General features: G+C 45.2%; 1 protein-coding gene across 1 annotated transcript in view; it reads right to left on the bottom strand.

Moving 5' to 3' along the window:
• LOC118086742 (IgGFc-binding protein) overlaps positions 1-25,340 on the bottom strand; it is a 98,231-nt gene that overhangs the window by 58,785 nt on the left and 14,106 nt on the right. Inside the window, exons 10-20 of the mRNA XM_060276445.1 lie at positions 25,025-25,224; positions 22,636-22,777; positions 18,727-19,055; positions 17,299-17,872; positions 15,922-16,520; positions 14,611-15,175; positions 12,841-13,418; positions 10,796-11,366; positions 9,788-9,987; positions 8,818-9,198; positions 6,284-6,570 (exon numbers count right to left, since the gene is read on the bottom strand). Of these exons, the coding sequence (XP_060132428.1) occupies positions 6,284-6,570; positions 8,818-9,198; positions 9,788-9,987; positions 10,796-11,366; positions 12,841-13,418; positions 14,611-15,175; positions 15,922-16,520; positions 17,299-17,872; positions 18,727-19,055; positions 22,636-22,777; positions 25,025-25,224 (4,426 nt within the window). The remainder of the gene's footprint in view (positions 1-6,283; positions 6,571-8,817; positions 9,199-9,787; positions 9,988-10,795; positions 11,367-12,840; positions 13,419-14,610; positions 15,176-15,921; positions 16,521-17,298; positions 17,873-18,726; positions 19,056-22,635; positions 22,778-25,024; positions 25,225-25,340) is intronic.

The following is a 25,340-nucleotide window of genomic DNA, read 5'->3' as shown; positions in this document are numbered from 1 at the left end:
CCCCCGGCGAAGCAGCAACCACGGAAGAGTCTGGGGAAATGTAGGAATTCATATCTGGAGAAGACTGGTGGCGGCACTCCTCAGAAGAGGAAGAATCAGATAGGGAAGAGGGAAGACCAGAACAGGAGGAGGAAGGAGTCGAGTCAGAATAAGGCCCTTGTGAGGAGAGGAGCCGGCAGGCCCCCTCCCCTCCTCCCTTCACAGCTGTAGAGCGTAGAGCTGAAAAATGTATGGAGGCAGCTGCAGCTCATAAGAGGCGTGGTGAGGAGCTAGCTACTTAAGGAAGGCTGGCTACTCCCTTCGCCAGCACCTGCAACTGCTGTGCTGAAGCGCATGGTTGTACTTGCTTGTCCTGTTCCTGATTCCAGTTTACCTGACTTCGGCTTCTCCTGACCCCGGTACAGATACCTGACCTCGGCTGGTTCCTGACATGGACTGCTCCTGATTTTGGCTTCTCCTGACCCCCGGTGCTGATACCCGACCTCGTCTGGTTCCTGACCCGAACTGTTAGACCTAGGCTCCATCTGCATCTGACTGCTACCTTCAGCACGCCAACCTGTTGGTGCCCTAACATTAACATTGCACTCTAAAGGGAAAACAGGCCACCTTTTCAGAAGTGTAGGGGGCCCAGTCCCCTAATAAAGAGTTAATCAAACACCCTATCAATCTCCTAACTGGGAGATTTAAATCTTTGAGCTATGCTGCTCTTCTCATTGATCGGGCAAACGCGTAAGTAGTGGGGTAAATCTTCAGGCACATTACCTCCACATGGGCAAACTCTTTTTACTTAAGGAATCTGCAGTACAGTGGTACCTCGGTTTATGAACACAATTGGTTCCAGAAGTCTGTTCATAAACTGAAGCGAATTTTCCCATTGAAAGTAATGGAAAGTGAATTAATCCGTTCCAGATGGGTCCGCGGCGTTCGTAAACTGAAAATTCGTAAACCAAGGTGTTCGTAAACCAAGGTTCCACTGTAATGGTATTTGACTATGGCAGAGTGTGTAATAATAATTAATAATAATAATAATATTTTTTTATTTATACCCGCCAATCTGGCTTGGCTTCCCCAGCCACTCTGAGCGGCTTCCAACAAAATATTAAAATACAATGGTCTGTTAAACATTACAGTAAAAGCTTCCCTAAACAGGGCTGCCTTCAGATGTCTTCTAAAAGTCTGGCAGATGTAGACAGGAACTGAAGAGCTATAAAGGAATGTTTAGCCTGGAAAAAAGGAGACTGAAAGGAGATATGATAGCCATCTTCAAATATCTTAAGGGCTGTCATATGGAGGAGGGAGCTTGCTTGTTTTCTCCTGCTCCGGAGGATAGGACTCGAACCAATGGCTTCGAGTTGCAAGAAAGGAGATTCTGACTAAACATTTGGAAAAACTTTCTGCCAGTAAGAGCTGTTCAGCAGTGGAACAGACTTCCATGAGAGGTGGTGGTGGACTCCCCTTCCTTGGAGGTTTTTAAACAGAGGTTGGATGGCCATCTGTCAGGGATGCTTTAGCTGAGATTCCTGCATTACAGGGGGTTGGACTAGCTGACCGTTGGTGTCCCTTGCAACTCTAAGATTCTATGATTCTATGTGTATGAGAAAATTGCAGTAAAATGCTGCTGAACTTCCACGAGGATTTAAATTGCAAACTGATATAAACTTGAGACTGGAAAAATGAGAAACGCCTTCATTCATTCCCTCCTTATTCCCAATGTAGCTCTTTATACTCTGTGATTTGTTCTTGATGCAGATCTTCACTCACCCCTTCTTCCCTGATTGGGTGGGTGGGTGGGGAAGGTGCCATTTTTGGTTCACCTCAGGTACCAAATTTCTTGGGCCAGTCCTGGGGAGAAGACAGCCTTTCGATAATTTCTCCTCCAGCTCCCTGGCCCAGGAACTCTCTATTCCCAGCCCCTTTCCGCAAATACCATTTTAGCTGATCTGGCACAGACTTAAATACATAGTCAAAAACAGAAATCTTTGTTTGGATTGCTGGGTGCGGGGAAAGGGAAAGTAAGGTTTATCAGCCTCACAAAAGGCAGCAATGCTTTCCCAGGAACCAGCAATCAACCAGCTGTTAAACGCTTAATGGCACATCCTTCACTGACTCTAAAATAAAAGGTCACACAATGATTTCTGCAGAAATCAATGAAAAATGTTGGGCTTCTGCAGAATTACATGTAGACAGTGTGGGTGGTCACAAGTTACGTGGCTCTCCTGTCAAGGGACTGAGCCTTGAGGTGGATGGTGAAAATCAATAAAAGGCATTGTGCACCTGCATCAGAGGGAGCAAGTGGGAGAGATAGAGAGAGCTGCTATTACCAGGGTCTGGGGTGGAAGCGTGGGAGGGGGGGAGGTGTGGAATGGGCTTTTGGGCACTATTATCATAGAAGAGTAGGCTCTCAAACCCTACAGTTTGTAGGAGAGGTCTTATTGATCATGCCACCAGTAGGGTTTGCCTGATTGGCATTGACTTGTGACAGGGCCTTTTCTGTGGTGGTTCCCCATCTGCTCTCTGATGAGCTGATCCTTTATCCATCATTACTGAGTTTCAGGAGGAATTTCACCCACTCCCCCCCCCCATTTTGACCCAGATGGACTTGTGTGCTTCAACCCAATTTGACAGAATCCCAAATCAACTCAAATCAATCCCAATTAGTGAGATAGCAGTTTCTCTGAGTGGCTGTGGGAACTTTCCCGTGAGTATTAAGTTGAATCTACCCTTGCTGTGTACAAGACCTGTCCTAAAAGAGAAATCCTCTCTGTACCTTTCTCCTCGAATTATATATTTTGTCCAGTTTGTTCAGGAAGGTGTTACCAGGATTTATCTCTGGACTCTATCTGCTTTATGTAAGTGGCTTTGCCAACATATGGAACAAAATACTGAGAAGAGTCCTAAGGGCTAAAGAGAGAAACAGAGAAGCATCCGTCTGTTTCCCAGTCCTTGTCAAGTGGAACAAAAGGCACAGCACCTTTATCCTTTTTGTCATTTTTAAGGTTCAGACAAAATATTTAGGATGATAGCAGTTAAATCATAGTCTGAGAGCTAGTAGTTCCTTGTATTTTCTCTTGGTTAAAGGCAATAACCAGGGAATAAGAGTTATTACCAGCTTGATTACTGAAACTGATATTTTGAGACTCCACCCCTACGCCCAGCCCAGGATTCCTGCTTCAACCATCATGCAAATATTTGTGCAAGTATTTGTGCAAATAAATTATGTCTATATGGAAGGCATTTTGTTTTATGGTGGGTTTCTAAGGAATATTGACAGTAGCCTTGTAAAATAGGGCAGAACTCATTTTGCAGAAATGGAAATGGATTCAGATATGAAAAAGTACAAAGGCTATCCCAAACTTGCATTTGCCACCAAGTCTGCCCACTAAGCCCTGCAAATCCTACATACTAGATAAGAATGTGCAACTCTCCCTGTCTATTCTCTCTCTCTCTCTCTCTCTCTCTCTCTCTCTCTCTCTCTCTCTCTCTCTCTCTCTCTCTCTCTCTCTCATTTTTGCAATCTATCGTCAGCTCTACACATTCCGTCTTCAGTTTGCATTTTTTTTTAAATCGCCATTTCAGTGTGAATTTCTCCTAATATACCCTTTTTGTAAGCAATGTATGCTTTTTGGCAAGCATATGCATTTTAATGCACGCTGATATGCCATTTTGTACACTTTACTTGGTTTGAGAATTGCCCTGCAAAATTTGGAGAAGTGGAAATTTTGATGGATGTTTTAGCTTGCATTTTGTTTCAGGATGTATGAGTTAGGTAGATTCGCCTTTAAATGTGAATTGAATTTAACACACACACACACACACACACACACACACTGACACTACCCTTTGTCCCCCACCCCACTGGGCATGCTGTTGTTTTTGAGCCCAGCCTGAGGACATAATCAATTACAAGCAGCCAGGGCAGGAGCCACAGAGAGGGGAAAGTAAGCCCCCTCTCTCACCTGCTGATTTCTCTCTTTCAACTTTTCCCTACCCGCTCCCATAAGATTGCAAGGGACTGAGCACTGACTGGAGCCTAGTTCAAAATTCAACACTTTTTGCCTCTCAAACATTGTTTGTCTAGGTTCCCAGATGTTGTTGGACTATAACTCTCATCGTCCCCAGCCCTCTTAGCCTTTGGTCAGGGATGATGAGAGTTGTAGTGAAACATCTGGAGACCTAAGGCTGAAGAAGATGGCTTCCTTGCCTCCTTGCTTGAACATAGCCATCAGAGTTTCCCACCACCCATCCTATTTATTTGCATATCTACTGAATTAAAATCATGCAGACAAAGTGAAGTCAGTGTAGAAAAGCTTTCCAAAAAAAGAAGATTTATTGATTCTTAGGAAAAAGTGTCATCATTTTATTTGGCAATCAGATAGCAGGTTGAAAAACACGAAGATGTGAAGCCAGGGAATACTCTATGCAGAACAGTTTTGCTCCCAGCTCAGATGCAAATAGTTGATGCTGACAGTTAAGCAGCAGAGAGAGTCGCTCGCTTTGGATCAGACATCACTGGAATAGAAAATTTTGAAGAAGTCAATATGATCTTGTTTATGTCTCAGGGAGAAACTTCCCAATACTTCCCATGCAACTGTAGAATTTTATTGAATAGTAATGGCTCAGTTTACTCTCTGAATGTAACTCATCCTTCTGGTTTTACAATCTGCTGACTACTGCCAGATGCTAGTTGCTGACTCTATAGGGAACAACTGACTGCTAGCCAGCCAGCCAGCTTGTCTGAAGGAAGAACTCTGTGGCATTAACTGCCATGTCCTCCTGTCCTGGACATTGTTTTACATATTTTTTTCTTTAAAAAGAAAAAGAAATCCTAGTAGCTTGGAACCCTAAGCAAGCACAGCAACTAATGTGTGGCTATGAATAGGATAGGGACCGACCGATGACATCCTGGTCCAAGGGACTTTGTATTGGTTGTGGTGGTGGGGAGATGTCTTCCCCCCATGTGCTGATGGAGCACACAGATCCCTCCCCCATATCATGTGCAGCTTTCCCCACAGCTCTGACGCTGCTGACTTTTCATCAGTTGGTGAAGATGCAACTACAGTGGTACCTCGGTTTAAGTACACAATTGGTTCCGGAAGTCTGTACTTAACCTGAAGCAAACTTTCCCATTTAAAATAAAAAAATTCCTTCAGTAGCACCTTAAAGACCAACTAAGTTTATATTTTGGTATGAGCTTTCGTGTGCATGCACACTGGTATCTGAAGAAGTGTGCATGCACACGAAAGCTCATACCAAAATATAAACTTAGTTGGTCTTTAAGGTGCTACTGAAGGATTTTTTTTATTTTGCTTCTACTCAGACCAACACGGCTACCTACCTGTAACTTTCCCATTTAAAGTAAAGGAAAGTGGATTAATCCATTCCAGACAGGTCCACAGAGTACTTAAACTGAAAGTACTCAAACCAAACTGTACTTAAACCGAGGTATGACTGTATTCAGCCTGGCATCTGAGAGGGAGCTGAGAACTCAAAACTGTCACAGGCCACTCAGATAGAAGTTGTTTCTCTGTTGCTAGTTGATCTTAAATTTTTAAAGGATGTTTTCATATATATGAGTATCGCTTAAACAGTTTGCTGTTGTTTTATTGCTGTATTTCTGCCCTGGGACCAGTTAGCGAAGCATTGGATTATAGCCAACTAAATTCTAGCCAGAGTAGAATTATTGGAATTCATGTCCCTAAGATGATGATGATGATGATGATGATGATGATGTATTATTTATATCCCACCCATCTGGCTGGGTTTCCCCAGCAACTCTGGGCGGCTCCCAACAGAATATTAAAAACACAATAAAACATCAAACAATAAAAACTTCCCTAAACAGGGCTGCCTTCAGATGTCTTCTAAAAGTCAGATAATTGTTTATTTCCTTGACATCTGATGGGAGGGTGTTCCATATGGTGGGCACCACTACTGAGAAGGCCCTCTGCCTGGTTCCCTCACAGTGAGGGAACCAACAGAAGGCCCTCGGAGCTGGACGGAGTAATATCCGTTAATTTCAGTGAGTCTGCTTTGGAAATGTCTAATGTTAGATGCAACTCAGAACAAAGAGACAAGTAGCAGACCACTTCAGGAGATTTGTCTGGGAGACAGGTTCCAGGGCAGCCATGTTCCAACTTGCAATATGGGTTGGGGGCTTCAGAGCAGGCTATGTTTAATCCATGATGTGGAGACTTCTTGAACAACTCCTCAGTCCCTAAGAGGATTGAATAGTAAAGTACTCCTTTTATCCTCTTTAGGCAAAAACCTCCCCAGAGCCACTCACCAGCTAGTGAAGTCCTTGGCCTTCCAGGCATCAATGACCTCAGCAATATTTCCTGCTACGTTCCCATTGGGCAGCTTCAGGTCATCAATACCATTTCCATTGAAGTTGCCACAGGAGGCACAGAGTTTTCCTTCCAGGCTTTCGCTGACTTCCACTGTCATTTCCCCGCAGGCTCTGAGGAGAACTTTTACATCGGAGGCCAAATTAATCACAACACCATCCTGAGAGAGGCTTATGGAGACACCTGCAGATACCATTGCCGGGAGCGTCACTTGGTGCCCATTGACCTGAAATTCAAAAAAGGAGGGTGAAAGGTGTTGTGTTAATGGTTAGAGTAAGGGGCGGACCCTTTTTCAGCTCGAGGGCCGCATTCCCTGATGGACAACTTTCTGGGGGCCACATGCCACTGGTGGGCGAGACCAGAAGCCAAAGGATGGAGTAATAGGTGGACTGTTACTGTTGTATAGGAGGTTACCTTCCAGCCTCACAAAACCCAGAGGTTTCTGCACAGGCACGGACAAACAGCATTCCACCCTCCATCCATCCAGGCAAGCAAAAACATTATCACAGTTCAAGAAAACATCCCAGTCAGGCAAAAGCACGTGACGAGATATAGAGCAGAGGTGGTAAGAGGTGTGTCCTAGGGAAAGTCCCAAGGGCCAAAAGGAGAGGCCTGAAGGGCTGCATTTGGCTCCCGGACTTGAGGTTCCTCACCCTTGGTGAAGAGGAATGCAGAGACAGCTTGCATATTCCTACTGCTTCATCATATCCAAAACTACTCCAAGTTCAGAAGCTATGTAACTGATTATCACACACTGGGCACAAACAACATGAAAGGCAAGCCTGTGTGTGTGTGTGTGTGTGTGTGTGTGTGTGTGTGTGTGTGTGTGTGTGTGTGTGTGTTTGGTGGACTAGAGCATCATTCCAAGAGCACAGCCTATTTTCTTATCTGGTCATTTTTCTTTCTTGCAACTGATTAAAGTCTAACCAATTTGGGAATTTGGTGTGAGCCTCCATACTTGAACCCCCCGGGACAATTTTCCTCCACATAACACAGTACCCTTTTCAGTCTTTGCTTTTACTGCTGGTTTGTTCCACCACTGTCTACTTCTTGATAGCCGGGCCCTGAACCACCACCCCCTCTATCTGTCCTCATATTGTCCATTACTCATAATCCTTTAGAGAGAGGAATGCTTTTCTGGGGCCATATTCTTTCATGGCAGCATTCTGGGAGCTACGTGACAGGCAGTGCCATAGGAATAAAGTGGGCAGATCAATGCATGCAATTCTTACCTTTGTACGGTAGGATACATGGCAGCCACACAAAAGTAAGTCTTTTAAACAATGCTAACCTTTCTACCATTCGCCCAGCTGAGCAAGAGGTAGAATCACAGCTCAGAGGCACATTTCAACCAAGCAAAAGCACAAATGGGAATGGAATGGAGCAGACCAGTGAGGGGTGTGGCCTGGCTATGGGGGGTAGCCTGGAGAGAGTACTAAGGGCCACACCAAGAGGCCTGGATGACATCTTGTTCCTGGGTCCCAGATTTTCCACTTCTGTTTTAGACCAGGGCCAGAGGCATACCTAGGCTCCCTTGGACCCTTGACAAGGAGCTGTATTGCCACCCCCAAAGCAAGGAGAGACCACGGGCGAGGTAATTACCATGGAAGGTGATTTACGCTAACTTTCTGTTTTTTGCTGTCTTACGTAGTTATTGGTGTTATGTTTTTTTTTTACTTTTATTTGTTTTCTTTACCTCTATATTGTAAGCTACCTAGAGCAGCGTTTCTCAACCACTGTTCCGCAGCACACTAGTGTGCCGCGAGACGCTGGCTGGTGTGCCGTGACGTGCGGCGACGAGAAGGGCGATTTGCATTGTCACGTGCCTGGCGGCCGCCAATAAACGACACTCACCCGCCGGAAAGCAATATTTATCCTCCTCTTTCCCAAAGCTCAGTGCAAACGAGCCTGGCAAGTGTTTCTTACAGTCATAATTATAATATAGGGCGGCACAGAGTTAAATTTTAAAACTTTTTAAAACTTTTTTAATGGTGGTGTGCCTCGTGATTTTTTTCACGGAACAAGTGTGCCGTGGCCCAAGAAAGGTTGAGAAACACTGACCTAGAGAATGTTAATGAAATGTCACTACATAAATGCAGAAAATAAACAAACAATTAAATAATGCCTTCAGTAGCACCTTAAAGACCAACTAAGTTTTTATTTTGGTATGAGCTTTCGTGTGCATGCACACTTCGTCAGATACACATATGCACTATCTGACGAAGTGTGCATGCACACGAAAGCTCATACCAAAATAAAAACTTAGTTGGTCTTTAAGGTGCTACTGAAGGAATTTTTTTATTTTGCTTCGACTCAGACCAACACGGCTACCTACCTGTAATTAAATAATGGATTGTCTCCAGCTAGCATCTTCTCTGAGCAGACCTACTGAACTCAATGGGCTGAAGTCAATAATGTTTATTATGTATGACCTACACAGGAGATGGCCCCAGATCCTGCCTTCAGAACTTACCCAGGTCTCTTTGTTTGTTTTTACAGTGATAAGCATCCTTTGGAAAAATACATGTATCATCGACACTGATGGCAAATCCATTTCGTTGCATTTCTTGACCACTGCTATGATCCTGAACCAAAAGAGGTCGTTTTCATTGCAAAGGGAAGCCACTTCGTAAGCTCCTTCGTGAAGGATTCCCCCAGAGACACCATCAAAGGAGGTCAACCGTGCTCCAGGGACAATGACGCACTCGCCTTCCTGTCCCCTGCAACCACGCACACCATTGTGGAGGGCACAAATCTCTCCTAACTGGCAGCTAGTTCCCGCACAGACCAGTTGGCCTATTGGGCGACAAGTGCAGTTGGTTGAGCAACCTTCAAAAACAACTGTCTCGCCAGCCTGGAAGATTTATAACGCACAAAAGGGAGAGGGAGATAAGAAAAGAGCAGTTAAATTAAAAATTAAAATGCACAATTATATATGATTGCTACTAGAATTCCGCTTGCAAGCAAACATTCAAAATGTGTATTTATGGAACCAAAGTACTTAAAACATGCTGCTGTACAACTATATCCATAAGGGTATGCCAATGCTACATAAATGATAAACAGATGATAAAATAGATATTAAAAGAGGTCACATTTACTTGCATTAGCATTAAACCAATTTCAACCCTGACTATGCCATGTTCTCCCTTCATATATTGCACTAGTTTCCCTATGTCCCTTTGTGCTCTGCTCCATCAGCTTTGCTGGTCCAGAGGTTCTCCCCGACTTGTCTCATTCTCTCTCCATCACTCTGCACCCTTTCCCTTTTTCAGCAACCCTTTCTCCTCGCCTACTCTATGTGACCCTAGAGTGAGCATGAGAAGGTGCCACAGACGTGTCTTCATTTTCTGGCGGCCAATGCATGAGCAGCCATCCTAAGGAGGCAAGACAAGCTAGCTTAGAGTGTTATTCATGGACACAGCCACTTTCATTGTACTTACCTTGATGTAGCGCCCATCATGCGCACAGCCACAGTTCCCCACTGCCACACACTTGTCACCATCAAACAGGTAGCCGTAATCACACTGGCAACCTTCAAAGCATTGTTTTGTGCACCGGCCTGGAGTGGATAAGCTGGTGCAGGTGAAATCACAGGTCTTTGTACACAACTCGTAGTGGCTGTTGGATGGGCAAGTGAGAGCTGAAAAGGAAAGGAAAGGAGACAATTGATGAAAGGAGGCAGCGATGGTCCAGACACATATGGAGCATTAGCTAAGCATTCTTAAGTTACGGGGCGGGGGAGATCACCTGTATTCATTGGGGTGTATGATACGGGCAAAATAAAATAGAAGTTCAATAAAAGACCTACTCCATTTTTAAAATTTGTGGAAACTTGCCCACCCATACCCACCGAAGCCCCACCTATGCCTGCCCCACACCTGATTTTGTATATGTAGGGTAGGCAAAGGTGGCTTGACCAAAATGGCCTCACGGGCCAAATGGGAAGTGGGGTTGGTGGACCTAATTTGACCTGCAGGCTGGAGGTTCCCCACCCTGATCTAAATGTCGAAGGTGAAAGCATTTTCTATAGGCAACACATCTTCACAAACAGAGGCTGGAGAGATTAGCTTTTTATTTATTTAATTTTAAAGAAATAGCTTGTGTTCTGTGGGATCTAAATACCGATACTACTGAAGTATCCATGTTGGCCAATATAACAGGATGGATAGATGGATGAGAAAAAGAGAGAGATCAAGTCATTATAACCTGGAGCATTAACATAAGGAGTGTTTGGTGGGGAGAGAAGATTAGAAGACATAGGCCTTTGACTAATTAAACGGTGGCCTTTTAAACGGGTGGGGGCAGTATTGCTGTTATTGGTTACTATGTTACATATTCTTGTGTTTTTATATTCTAAACCACCCTGTGATCCTCGGCTGAAGGGTGGTATAGAAATTTAAAATAATAATAATAAATAACAATAACTGCAGATTCCTATACAAACTTACGGCAGAAGTTGTTTGTTCTCCAGGCTCCAATTGTGACTCCTGCAGCCTGACATGCAGCTACATAAGCCTGGATGCTTCTGCAGAGAGTTTCTCCTGCACCATTGGCTGCACACATGTCATACAGACAGTGGTTGAAGTATTCAGCAGGGTCTACCAAGGAGTGACAGTTCCTGAAGGGGCCGGATTTGGCTTGGATCATTCCGCAGGAACTCTCGGGTCGGTATGGCGCTGTCTTGGCTGCATCACAGACGGGGCATTTATCTCCACAACCATCGGAGCATCTGGCACCATCAATGGGAACCTTCCAAGAGGCCCCAAACTCTTCCACATTCTGGGTTCTTTCCCCCGTGGGTAGAGTAAAGTCATCAGTCTTGTCCTTATTGAAATTGCCACATAGGCCACTGACAAATCCCTGATAGATACTGGGGACAGACACCAGTACATAAGAGGAGGTGTCAAAAAGGACTTGGAGACCCAAGCTGGACTGGAGAATGATATTGTTGCCTTCCTGGTTGGCCCAGAGTTTCCCATCCTTTGTCCTCATGGGCAGCGTATAGAGCTCTCCACCCACCTGCATTAACCACAGAGAAGGTGACCATGGACACAGTTTAAAATTGTCAGAATTTAATGGATTTATATACCACTATTTCAGGCAAAGAATGTATTTTGTGGTTTTATATTCTGATTTTATTCTGTGAACCGCCCTGAGACCTGTGTGTATAGGGCAGTATATAAATTCTAAATAATAATAATAATAATAATAATAATAATAATAATAATAGAATGCCTCCCAAGGCAGTTTACAAATTAAGGGTTCCTCTAGACTCCCAATATTCCACTGGAAGGATTCAAACACACAGCAGAAATTTAGGTTTGTGCCATTCAAGTGGATTCAAGCACCAAATCCAGAGGCTTTTTTTGCAGAGTAGATAGAAATGTATTAGGATATACCCTGTAAGATATAATATTAAAACCATTTTAAATATCAATTTCCTTCAAAAAGACAAAAGCAAGCATAAAACATACAATAAATACCAGCACAACTAATATCTCAGAGGCAGACCACACAATACCATTACTACAGGGCAAATCATAATTTGTTAGTTGCTAAAGACTTAAAGATCATGGTCAAAGGGGATCAAGGGATGACGCTTGCCTGATCTCATTGGAGCTGAATTCCACAACTATTCCACAATTGCATGGACGTATGCGCAAAGCTCATGCACCCACTGTGGCAAAGCCTCTCCCACCCCTTTGGTAGTCAATTGCAACACAACAGCCCTGCAGTGTTGCCAGTGGGTCTTACTCTCTGGTAGTTGCTGTACAGCTGGGAGGGGACTTGGGATGCATGAAAATAAATGCTTCAAAAAGGACTCTGAGCCAGTAGAAGAAGAAGAGTTTGGATTTGATATCCCGCTTTATCACTACCCGAAGGAGTCTCAAAGTGGCTAACAATCTCCTTTCCCCTCCTCCCCCACAGCAGAGGTGGGTGAGGTTGAGAGACTTCAGAGAAGTGTGACTAGCCCAAGGTCACCCAGCAGTTGCATGTGGAGACGTGAACCATGTTCCCCAGATTACGAGGCTACCGCTCTTGCCCACTACACCACACTGGCTCTAGCACTCATCAGTTCAACCTACACACAAGTGGGTGGAGAAATCAGGGCTAGTTTCCAGCAGCTTTATCCTAGTCTAAGATCCAAGCAGCTTGCTTGTTTTCCTAGTGGACCCCCCTAAACTCCCTAAAAAAATGAAATCAACACACCCTACATTTCCTATACAGTTCCCTTATCACTTGCATGTTTTATTTCAAAATCATGTTTTATTTTTTAAAAACATATATATAACAGGCTGCTGCAGAGAAAAATGGAGAATTGAATTTAATATTGGGGGAAAATGAGAAATTGAGACAAACCCAGATTGTAAAATGGGGTGCAGTGGACATTGGGAGACAACGTTCTCCCAGGGACTCCTGCAATTGTAGAAACTGCTAGTGAACTTTGCTGGCATTTCTACTTCAAAGAGCCTAAACCCAGAACAGAACTTACCTTGACTTTCCACTTTATTGCCCTCTCAATAACAACAGTATATCCATGACAAGAGACCACAAGCATCTTGGTAAAAGACTTTTCATTCTCCACCAACACTGAGAAGTTTGCCAGCTGAGAACCCACACTGTGGACTTTAGCTAAAGTATAAGTGCAGGTTCCCTGGAAGTCGTAGGCCCGTCCATCAAAAGTTAGGTAGTGGGAGCCTGCGGCCAAACTGCATGTGCCAGACCCTATAGGATGACAGCCTTGGACACCGTCCTTCACCCTACACTCCTCATGGGGCCCACAGGAGAAGTCCAGGCATTTGACAACTCCATTTTCTGCACATTGGCATCGTTCCTGGCAAGAGGAACCAGGGTAGAAAACCTCGCCCTTCTTGTAGTAGTTGCCCTGGTGCTCACAGCCACAATCGCCAATGGAGACGCACTGGTCCCCACTCAAGATAAACCCTGGATTGCAATAGCATCCTTCTTTGCAGGACATCTCACAGCCATCGGGAGCCGAGAGACCATGACAAGTGGCAGGGCAGCCGTTTCCGCAGAGCTCGTAGTAAGAGTTGGGTGAGCAGGCAGGGCCTGAAAGAAAGGACAAAAACAGACTGTGGAGAACTTCAAGCTAGCACAGAGGTTGTTTCAGAGACATGGAATAGAAGAGGTCTGCCGGACTCTTTTGCCTATTCTATTTATGCAGTGCCATCTACTGGTTAGTTTTTAGTGAAGGTTGTCATCTGAATTCATATTTAAATCCATTAATGGAATAGTTTGAGAATATAGAAGTATCTCATTGATCATCATCATCATTATCATATCACTTTGTCCTGCAGCACTTGAAATTGCTGAATAAATTCAAAACTAAGCCTGTTAAGAGAAGTTACAGCATTTTAAATGCCTTGATGGTTCAGACTAAGAATGATACTGCTTCCCTGCCCCTCTCCAGGATCAACATTTAAATTTGGAAAAATGTGAACCCCCGCTACTTGAATTACCAGGGTTGAAATGAATTTGACACTTAAATGTTCAATCTGAATGTGGAGATCAGTAAATGCAAAACGCTTTACATCTAATGTCAGAATTGTTATATGCAGTTTGGATTCAGACTGAATTTTTCAGGGGGATCTGAGCTCTGATGTGACCTGTATGTGTCAAGTCATGGATGTTGCTGACTGGTCCAACTGGTCTTTCAAAATCCAAGGGTATTTTTTAAAAAATAAAAATCTTAAGCATTGTGGGCTGTATCCAACTAAATTTTACTCATTATAGAGCCATTGAAATTAATAAAGCTAAGTTAGTCATGTTCATTCATTTCAACTGGTGTACTCTGACTAACATTGAATAACAGACCCTAAGAGTTAAGACCTTGTCTCTGCTGAGGAAGAGAGAGAAGCCTGTTACTATTTGCCTTTATACAATGATCTGGTACCTATTCAAATACTCTGATGAATGCTGAAATACATTTAGGGAGAAAAGAATCCAACTGCAAACCTCACATTCCAAAATTTGATGAATGTCAAGTTTATGCAACACTTCCCTTCAACTCATGCACATCCCTAAAGCTGAACACTATTGGGGAGGTCAGTGGTGGATCACGTGCTTTTCATGCAAATAACAGCTGGTTCAACCCTCAGCAGCCTCAGGTATGACTGGGGAAAGTCCCTGACTGAGATCCTGGAGAACCAATGCCAGTCAGTGTCAACAATAGATGACGTGACTTGACATCAGCTGCTTCCTATGTTCCTATGCTTAGGAAGCTTCAAGAGGCAACACTTACTGCAGAAAGAGTTTGATCTCCATTCTTCAATCTCAACTTCCAGAGCCTGACATGCTGCCACGTAGACGCTGATGGCATCGCACAGAATTTTATGCTGACCGTGATACTGGCAGGTGTCAAAGACACAATCTGTGAAGTAGGGTGTTGGGTCAAGGACATCATGGCATCGCCAGAATGGCCCATCCTTTTTGATGAGGATGCCACAGTACTGGTCGCCCTTGTAGGTTTCTTTCTGTGCCTCTCCACATGGCGGGCAATCGGTGGTGCAACCCGGTGTGCACCCAGGGGCCTCTCCCACTTTCCAGCTCTCCGCAAATTGGGAGATGCTGGATGCATGACTCCCATCCTTCATGGTCAAGTCATCATTGGGGTTCAAGTTGTTGTTGCCGCAGAGGCCACAAACGGCATTGGCGTATGTACTGGGTACAGTGACTTTGGCATTGGTGTTCCAGTCAAAGGCTACCGTCAGGCCAAAATCAGTCTTGATGACGCCCTCATTCCCACTGATGTAAGCTTTTATCTTGTCTTCATGGTAGAAAGGAAGGTTCACAAAGACACCATTGACCTGGAATGTGATGCAACAGGAATTGTTACCGTAAAGCCATATCTAATGGGAGGCTACATTCACACCATGCATATCAAGCAGTATGATAGCACATTGAACAATTGTGGCTTCTCCCAAAGGACCCTGGAAGCCATAGTTTGCAAAGTGTGCTGAAAGTTGTTAGGGAACCCCTATACTCAGAGTTCTCTGTGAAGAGGGATTGATTGTTAAAGCACTCTTTCAGAGTAAAAGCAGGTTAACTCACTGTTGCTGAGCAGCTGGGGGTCCTGCTCTCACTGACCTAAAACCACCTTTCCCTAGTTCCATCTTCAGGAGCTGCATCTGACAGTCCTGAGTGGGGCATCAGCTGCATATAACCAACCATATAACCAACCATGAATTATGATTGTAGCTGTGCAACATCTGTACTTTACGTAGCCTATACCCTGCATAAGAAGAGCCCAGGTAGTTAAAGCTACAATGTCCAAAGATACAGAAACTATTCCAAGAGCTAGTTACAGGTAGGTAGCCGTGTTGGTCTGAGTCGAAGCAAAATAAAAAAATTCCTTCAAAATAAAAAAATTCCTTCTTCAGATATCTGAAGAAGTGTGCATGCACACGAAAGCTCATACCAAAATATAAACTTAGTTGGTCTTTAAGGTGCTACTGAAGGAATTTTTTTTATTCCAAGAGCCTCAGCCACCCTCCCAAGGGGTCCTGAAAGGATGCAAAGAACCTCCCCATGCATCAATTTCCTGTGTCAATACCTGAATCCTGCGTGGATGCTCCTGGCTCATGATCATGGTTACATCATAGACCTTCAAAGTCACCACTTTGGTGTAAGACACCTTTGGGTTGCCTCGGATGTTGTTCTCCACATTGACAGTGAAAGGCCTGAGAGTCGGGTCCTTAGAGCAGAGCCCAGCCAGCTGGTAGACACAGGTGCCCATGAAGTCATATTTCTTCCCATCAAAGGTCGTATAGTGAGGGTCCCCGGTTGCTGAGCAAGTAGCGGTGCTTACAGGATAACAGCCCCGGACTCCATTGACCACAGTGCACTGCTCACTGTCTTTGCAGCCAGCTGGTTTGCACACCGCGATGCCCAGGGTGGGGTCACACGTGCAGCGGAAACCACAGGTTTCATCAGCCCAGAACTCCTCTCCGGGTTTGTAGTAGAGCCCATTGTAGGTGCAGCCACAGCTCCCAACAGGCACACACTTGTCGACGCTGAGGACGTAGCCATTGTTGCACTGGCAGGCTTCCACGCATGGCTGCGTGCAGAAAGAGGGAGCCGTGCGGTCAGAGCAGCTGGCGGGGCAGGCATTGCCACAGAACTCATAGTGGCTATTCTGAGGGCACGGCAAGGCTGTAAGGAGGAAAATAGCAGGAATTGAAGAACTGATAAAACATGCCGAAGTCTCAACTTCGCAAGAGCTCTTGTTGCTGATATTGTATGTGCAGGAACACTGGGAGTTGAAAAATACACTTACATAAAAGATACTATCCTTTTCCCAGGATAACATAAGGTCCAGCAATCACACGGTCAGCTGGATTAAACAATAATAGGATTAAACAAATTCATGGCGAATAGGTTGCTATGTTCTACCTTCACTGTGGGAGACAGAATGCCTTTGAATACCCTTTGCTGGGACTCTGAAGTAGGGAGAGTTCTGTTGCACTCATGGGTTGCTTGTGAATTTTCTATGGGCATTTGGTTGGCTGCTGTGAAAACAGGATGCTAGACATTGTGTTCTTATGACTCAGGCAGCAAAATGTCTTGGTCCAGCCATAGTTCTATTCATTTCAATAGCTAAAGAGATTCACGAAACTCTGCTGCTAGAGGAGTGATGCAGTTCATGGATTTGTTTGCTTCAGATACAGCTATTCTCAACCACAAGCTGATATACAAAGCAAACAGAGTATCTCATTCGAGGTTTTCCTCTTGTTTATGCTTTTAGAAATGAAAAAGCATGCACTTAGTGGGCTATCTTGTGCACTGTGGCTTTCTTTCCCTGCCTCTTTGTGTGGCATCAGATATTTGTGGAAGGTTGGAAGTTGAAGGCCTGTGGAATATTAATAACCACTGTTGCTCTAAGCCATAGGTGTCATTACATACATTGTGTTTATAAAGGAAAAGTACTCACCACAGCCAGAGGCTGTCCTCCAATCGTATATGACGGCACCCTCTTTCCTACAGGTTTTAGCATAGGCCTCCAAGGCCTGGCAAAGGATGTTCTTGGCCCCTCCATTGAGACACACGTCATAAATGCAGCTGTCAAAGAAGTCATCTGGATTCACTATGGAATGGCATTCTCTGAAGGGGCCCCCTGAGGTTTTGCTGATCAGCCCACAATACTCTTCCTTTCCATACAGCGCCCTCTTGCTCTCATCACATGTTGGGCAATTCCCTCGGCAGTAATCCCAACAAAAGGGGTCCCGGTCCTTGACTTTCCAGCTGCTGGCCCAGCTTATTATGGAGGCAGCCTTGGTGCCATTGGGAAAGATCATGTCATCTGCAGGGTTTTGATTGAAGTTTCCACAGAGCCCACACATGGCCCCATAGTAGCTGCTGGGGAGAGTGATCACCAGGTGCCATTTCCAATCGTACGTCACTTGGAGGCCGAAATCTGTTTGCAAGACAGCATTGGCGCCGCTCTGGTACAGCTTGATCTTGCCACCTTCAAGAGTCAGTGGAAGGCTGACAATGTTGTCATTCAGCTAGAGGCAGAAAGGCAAGACAACACACACACAGGAATAATTCCTTTGGAGGAATTCCTTTTGGAGATTGTGCCCCACAATCCCATGTAGTCACAACTGTAGGAAACTGGTACAGTCAGGTTGATCCTTGGCAGAAAGTCCCACTGAACCAGCAGACATGCTTAGGAATTGTGTTGTTACCACTTAAGGAGTCGTGGCTCCCATCACCATCATTGCTTTCAAAAGGGGGAGAGGCAAGGCAGCAGTGAGGATGCAGTGAGGCAAACACACCAGCAGAGCCATCCTGCTGATGTGTTTGCACTGCACCAACCCTGCTACTGTCTCGCCCCTCGCCACAGTGACACAAGCTCAGGAATATGAGATCGGACACGCTGGCAGCATTAAGATAAATTCAACTGTGTAAATAAGTCTTGATGGATGCAATAATGGAATACTGAATGGTACAGTTTTTGTAAAGTATCCAGGACTTTATGATATGTAAAATGAACCATGGAAAGAGAAGAAAGGAAGTCAATGATATCTTAAGGATGAAAAAGAGTATTTTAAATTGTAAAGCAGAAAATTCAATTAAAAATAATATACAAGAAAAAAAGGAAAATGATATAGGAATCCTGGATAATGAGGGCCTTTTAGTTACATAATAGCATGATGGCCATCAACTCTGTTATTCAGAGTGGTATAGCAATCTGATCTGCAATCATTTGTTTCTCTTCTCCATCCTGAGATATGTATATACTCTCCCCCGCCCCCTTACTCTTTAATGCTGCTTTAAACCAATTTTGGGCTCTGGCTATATATTGGAATGAATTCCATTACACTCAGTGGGGTCATCCCACCCTGACTATTTGACATACCCGGATTCTTCCAGTTTCCTGTTTGTGGATGGAGATCTTGTACCCATAGACATAGATGTTGGTCAGACGCACGTAGGACACAGCCTGGTTTCCCCTGTTGTCGTTCTTCTCATCGATAGTGAAAGGCACCAGCGTAGCATCATTCCCACAGTACTTGGCAATAGTGTAAGAACAAGTGCCCTGGAAATCAAACTTCTTTTTGTCAAAGGTTTGGTAGTGTGGGTCCCCCCAGGCCCAGCAAATTCCTGAGAAGTTAGGGATGCATTTGGCCTGGCCGTTCACAATCTTGCATGTTTCTTTTTCTCGGCACTTCAGGGATTTACATGGATCTGGAATGAAAGGGGCGAAATGTGAGTGATTGCTAGATGCAATTCGGGGTGAATATCTAATTGCGTGTAGCCATTACAGTGCCCTCCAGATGCTCTTGACCTCCAGTTCCCATCAGCCTCAGCCAATATGGCAGGTGGTCAGGACTGATGAGACCTGTAGTCCAAGAACATATGGATAGTAATAATAATAATAATAATTTTTATTTATACCCCGCCCTTCCCAGTCAAGACCGGGCTCAGGGCGGCTAACAACAAATAATATCAACACAAATATAAAAGAAAAAATTCAGTTAAAACAACAGAATAATACAATGTTAAAATTCAATTTTACAATTAAAAATCTACGAATAAGATAAAACCATTATAAATAAAACCTTAGGTTAGGGTAACCGTGGGGTCAGACTGCGTCAGTCCGAAGGCCAAACGAAACAGCTCTGTCTTGCAGGCCCTACGAAAAGATGACAAATCCCGCAGGGCCCTAGTCTCCTGAGACAGAGCGTTCCACCAGGTCGGGGCCAGTATTGAGAAGGCCCTGGTCCTGGTCGAGGCCAGCCTAGCCACCTTGTGACTTGGGATCTCCAATATGTTATTATTTGTGGACCGTAATGTCCTCTGTGGGTCATACCGGGAGAGGCGGTCCCGTAGGTACGAGGGTCCTAAGCCGCATAAGGCTTTAAAGGTCAAAACCAGCACCTTGAACCTGATCCTGTACTCCACCGGGAGCCAGTGCAGTTGGTAAAGCACTGGATGAATATGATCCCGCAGCCGGGACCCCGTAAGGAGCCTCGCCGCGGCATTCTGCACCCGCTGGAGTTTCTGGGTCAGTTTCAAGGGCAGCCCCGCGTAGAGCGAGTTACAATAATCAAGCCTAGAGGTGACCATCGCATGGATCACTGTGGCTAGATCAGGTTGAGAGAGATAGGGGACCAACTGCTTAATGCGGCGGAGATGGAAAAATGCCACCTTGGCTGTGGTTGCAACCTGTGCCTCCATGGAAAGGGAGGCATCCAAGGTTACCCCCAAGCTCTTGACAGAAGGGGCTGACACTAATTGGGCCCCAGCGAAAGATGGAAGTTGCCCCCCCCCCGCCCCATGTCATCCCGACCCAGCCAGAGGACCTCTGTCTTCGAAGGATTTAGCTTCAGGCGACTCCCACGTAGCCATCCAGCAACAGCTTCCAGGCACTTGGTCAATGTGTCCGGGGCCGAGGCAGGACGGTCATCCATCAACAGATAAATCTGGGTGTCATCAGCATATTGATGACAACCCAGCCCAAAACTCCGGACAATCTGGGCAAGGGGGTGCATGAAGATATTAAAAAGCATTGGGGAAAGGATTGCACCTTGCGGGACTCCACACACCAAGGAGTGCCGCGGTGACAACCCCCTCCCTAGCGCCACCCTCTGTCCCCGACCTGAGATAAAGGAACGCAGCCATTGTTGGACTGTACCCTGAATCCCCACGTCGGCAAGGCGGTGGTCTAAAAGCTCATAATCGACCATGTCGAAGGCGGCTGACAGATCTAGAAGAATCAGCAGCCCCGACCCGCCTTGATCCAGCTGTTTACGGAGGTCATCTGTTAGGGCGACCAGTGCTGTCTCGGTCCCGTGGCCGGGACGAAAGCCGGACTGGAATGGATCTAAAGCCGATGTTTCATCCAGAAACCTACCGAGCTGTTCGGCAACCGCTCTTTCAATTATCTTACCCAAGTATGGAAGATTTGAAACAGGGCGATAATTGGATAGATCTAGCGGATCTGACGATGCTTTCTTTAAGAGCGGACGCACCACTGCTTCCTTCAACTCCTCTGGGAAAGTCCCTGAACTGAGAGACAAGTTGATAATCTCAACCAGGGGGCCCCGTACCTCGTCTGGACATGCTCTAATCAGCCAGGACGGGCAGGCGTCTAGGGAGCAAGTGGTGGGCCTCCCAGCCTGGAGGAATCTGTCTACATCAGCAGGGAGTATGTGGTCGAAATGGTCCAATACTAAACTCGAAGACAGTCGAGGGGCCTCTAGTTCCGCTATTGTATCAAAATTGGCAGAAAGGTCACGGCGAAGTGTCAAGACTTTCTCCGCAAAAAAGCTCGCAAATGCCTCACAGCTATGGGTCGAATTTGTGCTTAAATTTGACTGATCCTCAAGGGTTGTTAGAGACCTGATTATTCGAAAAAGTTGTGCCGGGCGAGAGCTAGCAGATGCGATGGAAGCTGAGAAGTAAGACTTCTTTGTGGCTTTCACCGCCATCTCGTAGGTTTTCATAAGCGACCTATAAGATGTTCTTGAGGCTCCGTCACGAGTATGCCGCCATACTCGCTCAAGCCGTCTGAGGTCCCGCTTCATTTTCCAAAGTTCCTCGGTGAACCACAGGGTTGCAGAGGGCGCTTAGGTGCAATCTCATCAATGGCCGCCAAGAGCCGGTTATTCCAGTTCTCGACCAGCTCATTTAACGAGCCACCAGGGGGAGCAGGGTCCCGTAAAGCCTGATGGAATCTATCAGGATCCATCAGCCTTCGCGGACGAGCCCAAATCGGCTCACCACCCAAGCGGGGCAGAGGCGGTAAGTCAATCCTGGCTTTCAGAGCGTAGTAATCAGACCATGGCACTTCCATAATTGGGGACATGATCACATCTATACCTGCACCAAAAATCAAATCCAGCGTGTGGCCTGCTTGGTGTGTGGGACCCAAAACAAACTGGGAGAGCCCTAATGTCGCCATGGAAGACACCAGGTCCGGAACCCGTGAGGAGGGGGTGGCATCGGCATGGATGTTGAAGTCCCCCAAAACCAATAAGTTAGGGAACTCCAAGGCCCAGCCAGCCACCACCTCCAACAGGTCCGACAGGGTGGCTGCTGGTGCGCTGGGTGGTCGGTACACAAGCCAGACAGCCAAGCCCTCCTTGGTGCCCCACACTAGGCCAACACATCCAATGCCGGTGATTGATGGTGATGGCAGAGCCCTGAAAGAGCAATCCTCCCGGATTAACAATGCCACCCCTCCCCCCCCCCCGACCCACAGTCCGTGACTGGTGGAGGACGGAGAACCCAGGGGGTGTTATTTCATGTAATGCAACTACTTCACCTCCACGTACCCAGGTCTCCATCTAGTACCATGATGGCCTCCCATGGCAATAGGCGGAAGCAAAAAAGGCAAGAGGAACATATAACCCTCACTTCCTGTCTCAGTTTTATTGGGCTAGAATACATCCCTGAACTCTGAAAATGTTTCTTGATTGTCTGGGTAGAGGATAGAGAGGTGTGAGTGTGGATAAGTCATAGAATCATAGAATTGTAGAGTTGGAAGAGATCATAATGATCGTCTAGTCCAACCCCCTGCAATGCAGGACTATGCAGCTGTCCCATAAGGGGATAGAACCTGCAACTTTGGCATTATAAACACCATGCTCTAACCAACTGAGTTATCCATGTCTTTCAAAAGCCACTACTTGGGCAGCAGGGCCAAATTAAAGACAAAGGGAATCATATTACAAGCATCTCTGTGCCCTGGTCAATGGTCAGGGACAACGACGTCACCTTGTCACAGTTTTCTCATCTCGTCCTTTAATTAATCTCTCCTTACCCTTATTAATGCAACCCATGACTCCATCTTGGATCTTGCACATCTCATCGGCAGCGCAGTTGTGGGCCTCACAAATTACTCCGAAGCCTGGGATGCAGTGGCAGATCTCCTGGCATGCATTCAGCAGAACCTTCTCATTGGGCTAGTGGGAAAGTTGGAAAGCAATAAAATATAGCAACAACAGAATTAGGGCAGAATCAGATCTAGAGGTAGCATCCAGCAAATAGCATCCAGCCAAGAGTTCTGAATGTGGTTCTCTGTTGCAACTAGTCCTGAAGTCAATAACATTATTTACGAATACATGTAACAGGTAACATTAAAAAATATAATTTCTCTTCTAAATGCTCTGAAACAACAAATGATGGCATGAAAATATTAACAGGTATCACATTTCAAGGAGAAACCCATTAATTGGTTGGGTCACCAAGGCTGGTAGAAGATACTATTCCATCACTAGTGTTGCATTATGATTGAAATGCAAGTCCGGTTGCCTTCTATATGTGGAATAGGAAGGGGTGCCATACTGACCTTTCCCTCTAGTAGCAAAATATTTTGGGTCAGTTGTGTAGATGACAGCACAAATACAAATAACAAGGTGAGATGTAGCCAATTCCTTCAAAGCTTTGCGCCCTACTGAATCAGGTAACTGGTCCACCTAGTTCAGTATTGTGTACACTGACTAGCAAAGGGTCTCCGGGGTTTTAGACAGTCTCTCCCAGCCCTACCTAGAGATGCCAGCCAGGATTGGACCCAAGCCCTTCTTCGTGCAAGGCAGATGCTCTGCCACGGAGCTGTGGCCCATCTCTAATTATGAATGGAATGAACACCAGAGGAGTTGGACTCCATTTAACAGAAACGGCTCAGTGTTTTTCACACAGAAGGCTTCTTATTCTGATTTGCTTGTTTTTATGGATTTCTCTTTTTTTGGAAGAAAAGACGGATCATTGATAGCAAAGTTTTGAAAATGCTTTGTAGCCTTAAAAGGCTCCCTTCACTCGTTGCTTCTGTGCTTCAAGAACATAAGACAAGCTCTGATTGATCAAGATGAAAGGCCTATCACATCCAGCATCTTGTTCTCACAGTGGCTAACCGGATAAGTACAGGAACGCTTGAGCAGAACATGGGGGCAACAGCACTTCCCTGTGTGTGATTCCCCGTTACTGGTATTTCAGATACATACAATGCAGACAATGATGGCTAGAAACTACTGACAGCTTTATCCTTCATGAAAAGAATGACATTGGCCTTTGCAGAGTTGAGTGCTGAGATAAACAAGGTCCTGTAACTTACTGTAGTAGTAATAATAATAATACAGTGGTCCCTCGGTTTTAGAACAGTCCAGTTTAAGAACGATTTGGTTTACTAACTCTGCAAAACCAGAAATAGTGTCTTGGTTTGAGAACTTTACCTCCGTCTAAGAATGGAAGCAGAAAGGTGGAAGGGCATTGGCGGCAGGAGGCCTCATTTGGGAAAGCGCACTTCGGTTTAAGAACGGTTTTAGTTTAAGAACGGATTTCCGGAACGGATTAAGTTTGTAAACCAAGGTACCACTGTAAGAAGAAGAAGAAGAAGAAGAAGAAGAAGAAGAAGAAGAAGAAGAAGAAGAAGAAGAAGAAGAAGAAGAAGAAGAAGAAGAAGAAGAAGAAGAAGAAGAAGTAGTTATTATTTATACCCCACCCATCTGACTGGGTTTCCCCAGCAACTCTGCAACTAAGGAAGAGGGCTATTGAGCTCATGCCCTGCTTGCAGGCACCCCACAGACATTTATGTGTGTTGGAAGTTGCCCAGAGTGGCTATGGCAACCCAGCCAGATGGGCGGGGTATACATAATAACCTATTATTATTATTATTATTATTATTATTATTATTATTATTAGCCTCTGTACTGAGAACAAAATGCTGGATTAGATTAGGCTTTAGGTCTGGGCTCTTCTGTTTCATATATAAACATGGCCTTAGTAATTCTGTCATATCCTTACATTTAAAAATGCATTATTCTGCCATTTGCTGCAACTCCTCGTAACAAGAGCAGTTCATTTGTTAGGACTTTGTTACTTCCAGATTACAAAAGAAAACCATACCTCAAGACAGACAGACAGACAGACAGACAGACAGACAGACAGACAGACAGACAGACACACACACACACACACACACACACACACACACACCTTAACTCAATTATTCAAAGGCTGTGGAATTTCCTAAATTCTAGAAATTATCACAACAGCTCGTGACTTGTGATTCGGAAGAATGTGAAACTGAGCAAGCACAGAGGTAAAAGCAGATAAAAACAACTTGATCCATAATGATTGGGGACAGTAAAAATAAAAAATGTAGTTTCATTTTAAAAGGAGGAGAGGAAAATCAGGTTCAGAAGACCAGCTACCTTATAGTAGCGTCCATTCTTTATGCACCCACAGTCTTTTGCAGAGACACAGCCAACACCATCAAAGAAGAAACCATCATTACACTGGCAGCCCTCGGCACAAGTCTTCGGACAGGGTGCAGGGTCTGTGATCTTGGCACAGGAGGTGGGGCAGAGCTGGGCACAGATCTCATAGTGACTGTTGACAGGGCAGCGCATAGCTAAATTGGAAAAGAAAAAAAGATATTAGACCAAAAGTTCCCATGTGCTTCTTAAAATGGTTGTGAAAGACAGCAAGTGAAATCCAAAAGAGGGACTAGTTCTTTTTCCTGGCTAG

This window comes from Zootoca vivipara, chromosome 6 (genome assembly GCF_963506605.1).
Source record: "Zootoca vivipara chromosome 6, rZooViv1.1, whole genome shotgun sequence".
Taxonomy (NCBI): domain Eukaryota; kingdom Metazoa; phylum Chordata; class Lepidosauria; order Squamata; family Lacertidae; genus Zootoca; species Zootoca vivipara.
This window is presented reverse-complemented; position numbering and strand designations above follow the sequence as displayed.